This window comes from Varanus komodoensis, unplaced genomic scaffold, assembly GCF_004798865.1.
Source record: "Varanus komodoensis strain SLA01 unplaced genomic scaffold, ASM479886v1 scaffold3, whole genome shotgun sequence".
NCBI classification, from domain to species: Eukaryota; Metazoa; Chordata; class Lepidosauria; order Squamata; family Varanidae; genus Varanus; species Varanus komodoensis.
In genome coordinates, this window is record NW_025335761.1 from 39,951,901 (window position 1) to 39,963,335 (window position 11,435).

Consider the following 11,435-nt stretch of genomic DNA (forward strand, 5'->3'; position numbering starts at 1 on the left):
ACACTTGCATTTTTATGAACAAACATTTTACATGTATGTCTAGACAAAAATGTATGAAGTGGCCATGAAGTGACCAATGGGTAGTAAGATATTCAGTTGGGGAAAGTATGTAGCTCAGTGATTCCCCAATCCATGGCATCTCCAGGCTGATCTGACCTGGGATCCTGGAAAGTTCTGTTACCAGTTTAGACACTACTGGGCTAGACTGACCCATATGCTTGTTGCAGTTAAGGCCGTTTTGTAAGTTCCTAACTGAGGCTAAAATTTACATCTGGATTTCAACTGATTTTTGGAGTATACAGAGGAATGAACAATTGCACCCCCCTCACCCCCAGTGGTTGTTGTGGAACTACTTCTGTGCTCTCGAAGTGGCATTAATTAACACACGCATGGAATTTATGAGATAGGCAAAATGCTAAGTTATTTTTCCCTACCCTATTTTGAGGAGTTGTTAGTGACAGAATGGACACCAATTAGCTTAGTCCTTTGGTAGTTTCACTTTCCCATTTGTCTCAGTGGGGTGGGGGACCGAAAGAGGGAGAGGGAGAGAGAAAGAGAATGCACAGTCAAAGATGGCCTTGTCGACTGCTGGCATGCAGCCTTCAACAAAGCACCCCAAGGGAATGGGTCTCTTGCCAGAAAAAAGGATCCCCACCCTTGGCTTAGTAAATTGAATGTATTTTATTAAACAGTAAAGGGAGAGATATCACAGCACAGGACAACTGACCCATGCATTTTACAGAGGCCTATGGAATATGAAATGAGTCAGGTTTGCCAAAAGAAATACACATATCTCAAGCAGCCGGGGATCTGAGGCAAGTCCACTGGCACATGGGTGGTTAAACAGAGCACTCTCGTGCAGTCAAGAGCGCGATCACATGTGGTAGAAATATACCGTAAAGCAGAAGTCACAGAAGCAACATTTAAATTAATTTACGTTGACTATTAAAATATGAAGTCTTGAACTTGTTTTTCTAAACTGTACTGAACTATAGAAAATATTGTATTATTTAATATTGATCATTTACCTGCAACAGCTGTTAAGTGAGAAATTGGCCTAAATGAGCCATTGTACAATCTTCCTGTTATGTAAAAGACCACTTCTTCTCAAAGCGAACCAGGAACATGTGTGTGTATGCGTGTGTGCGTGCACGCATGCACTTCCACATAGTGAGACCCACCTTATTCATACTTCTGTATACTGCTATTAACCCCAATAACACACAATTCAGGTATTAGGCTAATGGGAAAATATAAATGTACATGTACATACCATGGTTGGCGACTAGACGGTAATGTGTGAGTGCAGATTCGCAGCTCTGAAGAACTCCTATCCCAGCCCAGTACCGGTAGCCCTGGAAAAAAGCAACTCATATATACACACACAAACTTGTGCAGGCAAAGCGTTAAAAAGAAAGAGTGTACCATGATTTGGGGAAAGTACACAAATGGAAATAGAAACATAGAAAACAGAGCGAGTCAGAAGGGGCCTCCCGGGCCATCTAGTCTGACCTCCGGCACCAGCCGGCTCCGCTCACGACATGCCCTCCATGCGCATGTCCAGCCTATCTTTGAACACCCACACCGATGGGGCCTCAACGACCTCTCATGGAAGCCCATTCCACACCCTTGGGGTCCTGACTGTCAGGAAGTGCTTCCTGGCATCCAAATGGAACCTTGGCTCCCTGAGCTTTGCTCCGTTGGAGCGCGTTCTGCCTTCCTCTGCAGGGGAGAACAGGTCTCTATCCATCTCCATGTGACATCTCCTCACATACCTGTATGTCGCCAACATATCTCCTCTGAGTCTCTTCTTCTCCAGGCTGAAGAGACCCAGTTCCCTCAGTCTCGCCTCGTACCCCATCCCCTGCAAACCGGCCACCAACCTTGTGGCCCTTAGCTGTACTGACTCCAACCTGGCTATATCCTTTCTGTAATGAGGGGCCCAAAGCTGAACACAATACTCCAGTTGCGGGCGCACTAGAGTCGTGTAGAGTGGTAGTAATACCTCTCTTGATCTAGAAGCCACACTTCTGGCTATGCAACCAAGGGTGGCGTTCGCCCTCTTGACCACCGCATCACACTGCTGAATCATGTTTAGCCTGCAGTCAACCAGTACCCCGAGGTCCCTTTCACAAGTGCTGCTCTCCAGCCACTTGTCACCTAACCTGTACTTATGACACCTATTCCTATGCCCCAAGTGCAAGACCTTGCACTTATCCACATTGAACGCTATCCTGTTGTCTCCTGCCCACTTCCATAGTCTGCCCAGATCCTTTTGGATCTGGAGTACCTGCTCTTCAGTTGTGGCCACTGCTCCAGTTTTAGTGTTGTCTGCAAATTTGATCAGCAGACTGTTCACCCCTTCTTCCATGTTGTTAATGAAAAGATTAAAAAGGATCGGCCCCAGGACAGAGCCCTGGGGGACCCCGCTTGTCACTGGCCGCCATCCTGATGATTCCCCGCTAATGGTAACCTTCTGCTTTCGGTCAGTCAACCATGCCCTACTCCACCGGACAGTGCTTTGGTGTATCCCAAAACTCCTCAGTTTCTCCACCAGGATATCATGGGGCATTTTGTCAAAGGCCTTGCTGAAATCCAGGTATACCACATCCACTGCATCCCCTCCATCTAGCCATCTTGAAACCTTGTCATGGAATTCCACAAGGTTTGTCTGGCAGGACCTGTTTTTGCGGAATCTGTGTTGTGTGGCTGTCAGCCTCCCTTCCCTATCTAGCATCACTAGATCTCTCTCTGTTATTAGCCTTTTCACTGTTTTTCCTACAATGGACGTAAGGCTAACAGGTCTGTAATTCCCCATGTCCTTTCTACTACCCTTTTTGAAAATTGGGACCACTGATGCCACCCTCCAGTCCTCTGGAATTTCACCCGTTCTCCACGAGGTCTCAAAAATGGAGGCCAGCAGGCGTGAGAGAACCCCTGCCAACTCTCTAAGTACTCTTGTTCAACATTTTGCAGTCCAATAAGTTCAACATTTTGCAGTCCCATGTTGAAATTATTCAAGCAGATTCTGATGAAAGATACTCAAATGCCCCAAGTTCAGTTTCTGTTTTGTTAAGGGCTAATAAAAGCATAATCCCATTGGTCGAAGTGGGGAGGTAACTTCTCATGAACTGTGAATCTGTACCCAGCTTCTTCTCCCCATATTTTGCAGCTGGGATGGAAAGAAGTGTGCCAGCTGCTTCTCCGAAATGCAAGACCAACTTCAGAGAAGGTGTAAAGAGTCCATTCCGACTGGGGATGGAAGAAAACTGGGTCCACCAGAATATAAGGAATCCAGGGAGCCCTCCAGCCTTCTTACCCCACCGCCCACTGGATTCTTCCATTACAGTGCAATCCTACGTTAGGCTTACTAAGAAGAAAGCCCCACAGAGTTTTATAAGACATATTCCCAGGTAAATACAAATTCTTAGCCTTAAAGCCATAAAAACAACCACTAATATTTCACTTTAGAACATTTCAGAATTTTGAAATATTTTAAAACACCTTTAACTTTGTAAAAGAAAACACTGCTATTTAAGCGATGAATTAGGTAGGAAAATATACTTACCAAAATCATATGAGCTATCAAATTTCCTCCAAGAGCTCCGAAAGTATAATAAACCAGTGCCTATAACAAGGAAATCAGAATTGGTAAAAATACACTACTTTCCATAGCATATTGAACAGCTGTTGTTTTTAAAGGAAAGTCAGCAGAATTGCCATACCTTAGCCTGGTTGGAATCAACACCAAGCCCAGACGCATAGAGAAATCCAAGGGCCTGAAAGGGCAGCACAGAATAAAGTTCACATGTGGCAATTTCTAGACTGACTTAACTACAGTCACAGCCTGTTTTACAAGGTGTCTGTTATGCATCCAATAGAAAAAAAGATGTCATGACATCATCTTACATTTGAAGGCAACACAGCAACGGGAAACAAACTAAATTCTATTGTATGTGCTATTTTGACATTATTTTTGAAGTAACTTCAATTCTATAGGATAATGTAAAGTGAGAGAGGAGAGGAAACCCCCACATAATAAATACTGCACTTAAGTTTGTTTTGGAACCAGAACCCCTCCTATCAACAAAAGCTATACACCTATAACCCCTCCTATCAACAAAATTTTATTTTGACCCCAAGGTGCAGATCTGAATGACACCAAAAGGATGCATTATGCCACCATACCAAAAGAGAAGGCTGGAAGATCTCATTCTATGAAATAAATATTAATGTTTGAATGATGAACCTACCTAGGAAGTTGTGGTGCTACCCGAAACCCCCTTTGCTGCTTGGCTGACCTTAAGAACTGCCTCCATTTCCAGGTGTGTGGACAGTCAATTTATCCCCCACCCCCTGCTTTTTTTTTTGACACAGCTAAACTCTTTTAGATAATGCTGCACTCAAGCCTAATGCCATGAGCATGAAGGTGCTTTGGCCTCTGGACACAGGAATAACGACAACAAAAGCATAGCCATTCTGTTCACTCATTACATGCAAGTTACGCTTCTGACACTAAGCAGAAAAAAGGACACGCTTCCTAACACAGCACAGAGCCCTTGAAGGTATACTTACAGTTTGCCCTTTAGGAGATCCTTCTTCAGTCAGTTTCTCAAAAAGCTCTTTAGCTGACTGAATATTTTGCTTCAGATAGTCCCCAAACAACATAGCATAAGACACTTTTTCCATTGCCTTGGTATGATTCATGTCAGCTGCTCTCAGGAGATATTTATAGGCTCTTAAAGAAAAAAAAAAGTATTTATAAACACCCACACACACACATATATGCAGGATCAGTTATTATTTTGACTTAACAGAAATGGCTCTTTAGAAGAAGATAGCCGGTTACCCTAATGTGGCAAAATTAAATAAAGCATTGCTGCTAGAAAAACGAAATCTGAGGTATACAGGAAATGAATCAAAATGCTTTAAATAGCGACTACCGACATACCATTAATATATATAAGTATTACATGGTTGAGTAGCTAATAATACATAGCGTGCATTCAAATTCTATATATCGGGGTTCTGATTCTACAGGCCAAATTCAGTTATCCTGACTAATAGCTATTGATACTCAGGTGCTAGACTATTACTACAGTGGTGAAAGAAGGGAAGAACTCACTCTTTCCTTTGGGCCTTTTTACTGCTCTCATTGAGGATTTTCATCCCAGTTTGGTAAACATCTTCTGCCTCTTGCATTTGCCTTCTCTTGTTAGACTGCTCTTCAGCTAATTGAAGAAAATGGAGAAAAGAAAGACGAATTAGGACACTGCTCAGTCTAACTATATTTGTTGTTAAAAGCCTCACAACAACACACGTTACATTGGACTCCTGTGGTTTAACAAACCATAGTGCTTTGTATTTGTTTTTCACAAAGAAAAAAAGGCTAGAAATAGTCAAACAGATATCAAACTTAGAGTTTAAGAGATTTAACGAAATGAAACATATTTTCTTGACTTTTTCAATTTTTTTCCTTGAAGAAGCCACACCAACTGGTCAATGACAATTAAGGTTTGTATGTTCAAAGGTGGAAGTTAACCATTTTATTCTACTCAGGGAAATCAAGCATATTAATCTGACCATTTTGGTAGGCTAGATGGACCAATTGCTTTTCAAAGGAATAAGCAACTTTTGCTCCTCAAGGTAAATTTACAGTTACTTTAGTCCAAAGACTGTCAGTTCCAAGGGCTTTTTTCTTTTAAGTAAAAAGCAGCCATAGGAGGCTGAAACCATGGGCTGAAGCTGTACTGTTTAATGTTGCCAACTGTTTGTTGGCTGAGAATCACCCAGCTGCTTTTCCATCAGTGCTGATGTAAACATACTTCCCTGCTAGTAAGAAAGTAACATTGGTGATGGTGATTTTCAGTAAACAAATGGAGCTGCAGGGAAAGGGTTATTTATACACCCTCTTTCCCTCACCCCTCACTCCCTTTCACTCACAATTTCAGTTATCCTGTTTAAAAAGAGACGGCCCTACCCGCCAAAACAGGAAGAATTTCAAGAATTACTGCCTTGTATAGTAAAATCCAAAACACATGAGGGCTCATCTATAACCATCCTTCTGCTCATGACTGAGAAAGTCTTGCAAGAGGTATTGGGACCAAGACTCTAAGCCTTCGCCTGTAAGTCCCCTGAATATTTGGAATGGACAGAAGTGCTTCTGACTGTAAGAAATGGGAAAAAATCAAGACGAACACCTCCATTTTCAATTCTGTCATGGAAATAAGTAAAATTCTCATGTCCACTATTTAATCTGCATGGTTTGTTTGGTTATGTTTATGGACTATTGTTTGATCAGATGATGTAAAACTAGAAAGGCCATAGCAGCAAATATTATACAACTGCTTGCTTCCAAGGTGTCTCTCCCTTTGCTACTGCCTTCCATATGGGCTAGCCTGCTGCTTTGCTTTACTTATCTCATCTATAACGGCCCTCTATTAGCCCAGCATCTTCCTTCTTTTCTGTATTACCTTCTGCACTGCCAAAATTTAGAGCAAAATGATTCTGGGTACATGTTCTTTCAGCTTACATAAGTAGATATATAGAAATATTCAAATGAGGTTTATATACTTTTTCTATGCCTTGAAGTAGAAACACACTGTGGAGAAACATATCTTCAGGCTTTTATAAAATAAAACCAAAAGGGCATGGGTGGTAGTTGAACCAGGACTTTAAATCTAGGTATCCTGGTACAAAGGGTCAATATGGAGAATCCCCAACATCATTCCAGAAGAAATCAACAGACACATTCCTGACAAGCCATATACACAATACAGAAAAGAGTGAGATAGATCACTCTGATTCTGCTTGGCTGGAGAAGCAGTGACCCCCAAAAGTTGCCTGATGGGTTGGCAGTTGTGGCTGAGCAGATGCCTCTAACAAGCCTGAAAGCAAAGCATAAAGATTAACACCCCCCCCCACCCACACACACAATGCTTGTTCTCATAATCTGGTGCTTCAAGCCATACTTCCTGTGAACATGAAAGTTCCTCTAAGAATTTGGCTAATCTTCCTTTACAGTATGTGTGTGCACAGGCAGGACACAACTTCTTGAATTCCAGGGGCTATTTGCATCCCTTCATTCCTCTTGTGTGGGTACCAAAAAGGGAGGGATGGGAATTAAAACTAATGCAAAAAATAGCATCCACAGCTGCTACAGCTCCCCAAAGCATCAAAATTGGTTTGTAAGCAAGCAAATTTGACTTCTGGGGGGCTTCTGGATGCTAGGTTAATTGCAAAAAATGCTTTAAAAAAAAGAATGTGGAATGGTTCCCCAAGGGAATAGCAAGGGCTACTTCCTTCCCACAGGCCACATTATGCCCACCCTTGGCTTTAAAGCCATTGGTCACCACCGCCATATGGAATTGGTGCACCATATTCCATAACCTATATGTTGTACAAAGTTATGAGCTGTCCATCAGTCCCGAACATACTGAACATTAATTTCACAGCTGACCCCAAATTCTAGTATTTTGCGAACAGGAACATTTCTGTCAACACCACTCATCAATTAAATTTCAGGCAACCCAAGAACTGTGGAATTGCTCAGCATAGCTTTCACACTTACTTTCGCAGAAGCCCCACTTTTGATCACTCTTGTAATCATAGGTTGTCGCACACCAGAGCCTGCCATCTTCCCTCCCATCTGCGGTACATTCTGAGTATTCCTTCTCCAGAAAAAGAAAAGGGAAGTGGCATGGTTCACCATCTGCAGTTCCTGCAATGGCTGTCAAAACTAAACAACACACAAGACACCCAGAAGTTAATATATAGAAGGATTTCAACTGTTGCTAATTTTGTATCTTACCCGTTTTCCATGTTAAAAAGAACCTGTGGACTCGCTACATCTCTTCCCCTCAAAATGTAAAATTATAAACAATTTTTGCTTAACTAAAAATGGATACTCAGATTCAGGAATGCCAGAAATTAGGATAATTTAGTAATCACAGTCTTGCAGTAATAAGAGTGCAAAGTTGTTCACATCACATTTATTTCAAACTTTTATATGCCTTCACCATATGCCTCGGCATCTCGGGACGGCTTACAAACGTAAGCTATAATCTAGTTACTGTTGCATAGGAATCTACTCTTACACAGATTTTTCTGCACCCTCTTATTTTCCCTTATTAATTCCAGAGCTGAATGCACTATGACATTCACAAATTCTCAATTTAAAACTGGGACTAGATCAATACTACAAGCAGAAATTCTCTCTGATAAGGCATCTGATTAAGGGAAGGATCTGATGAAATTTGTTAGTGGATGGACCTCATGTCATCTTCTCTTGAATTCAGCAGGGTTTTTCTGTGATCAATTAAAATTATATTTGTTCACCTAAGGAGAAAACAGCTTAGGTTTTTGGCAGGCGTATCCTATGATATAGTTTCATATGTATGTCTTCTCTTAAATGGACATAACGCTAGCAATTGCTGTTGATGTGCCAGTACAGGGAAGTGAAAAAAATAGGCTGCACTTGCTTTGTTTACCATGTGTGACATGAGACAAGCCTTCCCTCCTTGAATGTTATAATTAGATATAGGAAAAGAAAGCTTCAGTATAATTAAGCAATCATGTCTTTTTATTTTCAAATTCCACCATGACCTAAAGTATGTTCTCTTATCAATCCACTGGGAGTTTTCAAGCTCAATATACTTTCTGAAGTATATCACCTTTATTTATCTCATAGGCTTTCTGCATGGGTAGTTGCCTCTGCTAAAAAAGGACTGGTAAGCGCTCGCCAGGCAAAATGCAATGAAGACTCCGATGTACGTGGTCTCCCTTTTCATTTCTAGTAAAGCGTTCCTACCAACACATGCAATGCAAGGCTCAGTTGCACTGCACTGCACTGCACAGCACAGCAGGGATATTGGTACCTGTTCTATTCTCCACTTAGAGTTTGGTATGCATTTATACTTAAACCTCTTATACTTATACTTGAGCCACCCTCCTGCGATAGAGATTCAAGGTTTCCTAGGGTTACTTATTCATTTACTAATGTTAATGTTGTGAGCAGCCTAGAAAGCCTATGACCAATGGGGCAGCATATAAATTAATTGAATGAATGAATAGCTATGTAAGTGAGTGGGATAATCCCTTTGATCCTGTTTTATGCACATGACCCTAACAATGCAATTCAATGCATGTTTATTCAGAAGTAAGACCTACTGTGCTCTGTGGGTCTCATTCCATAGAGATTTGGCAGGCTTACATGTGGCTACCTTCCCAGCAAGTCTGCCTTCCACTAAAGCTGGAACTAGTGCAAGGAAAGCTTTAGAACTGACCTATAAAAGCATAGACCCAGCAGAGCTAGGGACAATTGCACAAAAACAGGACCCACGCAAGATGATGTGAGAATGCATTCTAACTCTTTCCTCACAATTGCCATGTACTAACAAGGGGCCACGGCCCTGATGTTCTTTGGTCCCAAGCTGAAGTGCTGGGTGTATGCCCCCCTCTTATGTCGGCCTGGGAGCTGGCTTAGAGGGAGATCTCCTGTTGAGGAAGGCCTCTGTGCACTGAATTTGCCACAACCGATATGCCAGGTAGATGGTCTTCACCTAGGGTGGTTTCTCCTGCCTTGCACCTTCTCTCTCTGGGTGAGGAAGCAGAGCAGATGGAACTAGGCTGACCTTGTGCCCCTTTGCACACTACTGCAATTTAATCAGAGTGCTGTGAGCTGCATGAAGGAAGAGGATTCAGCTGCTGCTTGCAGGAGTTCTTTGAGTGCTGACTGGGTTCTCAGCACAACTTTGCTTGTATTTTGCCTTCCACAAAAGTCAGAGCTTCCTTATCCCCATTTCAGCAGAACAAGTATTCTTACAAGTAACAAAGGTGTTAAGATCCAACTCCACTTAGAAATGTAAGTAAAAGAATCCTTGTTAGTTAGCTTTCGGTGCTAAGTGACAATGTAAAGCTATTAATTCAACTAGTGCTGTCCTTTGTTTAATCAAAATACCTTTGAACTGCTCTGGGTTGCATCCAACACAGTGAAAGCAACAAGACACTGCCTTTTTCACATCCCTGCTGTAATCCCGTTTGAACCTTGTCCAAATCTGCTATGAAGAATCCCTCAGTGCTCTGGAACAGGCTGGGGAAATATGCAGCGGGAGAAGGAATTCGTTCTCCTGGTGGATGGCACCGCTGCATACAATCCTCTGAGAATTTATGTTATGAACTGCAGAAAAAACTACTTAATTCCTGGAAAAACTTTGAGGACATTCTGCCTATACAATAACATCTAAGAAATGGAGGCACAGTATAAAATTATTTGAAAACAGATGAACATCCCAAAGTACACTGTGTCTGATCTGTAGTGCACTAGTTCCACAGATACCTGTGCACTCACAGAAGTCCATACAAGAAATGCTCAGCAGAAATTTCTGTTCTTCCAGTCATGCTTTTGATATCACAAAATTATAATTGTCCAGCAGTTGCTTCTAGACTAACAATTCAAAGTTCAGATGTTTAGCAAACTTAAGTCAGATGGAGATATGAGTGGCAGACTAAATACTGAGCTGCTACCCTGCTCCCATGAATTCCCCCTTCCTATTTTTAATGGCAGTGTAACACAGGACAGATGCAATGCTAACCAAGGTTAGCGTAAGTTAGATATTTGCTTGCTGATTACAAGTAAGCTTAGTTGCAACGGGACAAGAGTAGATGCATTGCCACATCATGATCAATGATAAGGAGAGGGAAGGCCACAGAGAGAATGTGAGGCCCATGACTCATTCTAATAACCACACTCAGGTAGTTTGACGAGCCCTTTCAGGAATTGATATCTTTTGCCTTCTTCCATGACTGCTGTCATCTTTGACTTATACACAAACATCTCTTAAGCTCTAGATCAGAGGTATCATAGAAGATCACCTGTTTTTTGTGTTTCTACCTCTTCTAAGTCCTGATTCAAGAGGGTTGTCGGTTCTAGAGGACTTAAATCCTCCAAAGTTCTCTCCTCCTCTTGGTTCCTGAAGCTCTCTCCATTTTCAGCATGAGTCTCTGCTTCCTCAGAGTCAATGAAGATTTGACCAGCAACAACTTGAGTTCTTGTGGAATGGTCTTTCACCTGTTCTTCAGAAGACAAGGCTGTCTATAAATTACGTAGAAGAAAAAATAAATAGATGAAGCATTTGACCAACTCTCACATATAGTTAAGATTTCTGAACAGACTGAAGAAAGCTTTAATGTTCATTTTAGGATGTATGCTTGCAACTAGTAAGAAGACTGAGAAAAATATTTAGGATTTCTGAACTGATCTTCTTTTAAAGCCCTGGCTTCTGCATTCTGACATGCTTCTAGTGTCTGCTGCTTTGGCTTAAAATGAGAGCTTGTTCTTAGTTCACTGAAGCTCATTTATCTCCTACTGCACATCATCATCATCATCATGTTTCTATAGTGCCCAACAGCTGAAGCTCTCTGGACAGTTTACAACA

At 41.8% G+C, this 11,435-nt stretch overlaps 1 protein-coding gene across 1 annotated transcript in view; it reads right to left on the reverse strand.

The window, feature by feature from the left end:
* The window catches only part of SEL1L (SEL1L adaptor subunit of ERAD E3 ubiquitin ligase), a 38,828-nt gene that overhangs the window by 17,831 nt on the left and 9,562 nt on the right, over positions 1-11,435 (reverse strand). Inside the window, exons 3-9 of the mRNA XM_044436221.1 lie at positions 10,873-11,092; positions 7,571-7,738; positions 5,126-5,231; positions 4,576-4,738; positions 3,726-3,779; positions 3,569-3,628; positions 1,274-1,355 (exon numbers count right to left, since the gene is read on the reverse strand). Coding sequence (XP_044292156.1) covers positions 1,274-1,355; positions 3,569-3,628; positions 3,726-3,779; positions 4,576-4,738; positions 5,126-5,231; positions 7,571-7,738; positions 10,873-11,092 — 853 coding nt within the window. The remainder of the gene's footprint in view (positions 1-1,273; positions 1,356-3,568; positions 3,629-3,725; positions 3,780-4,575; positions 4,739-5,125; positions 5,232-7,570; positions 7,739-10,872; positions 11,093-11,435) is intronic.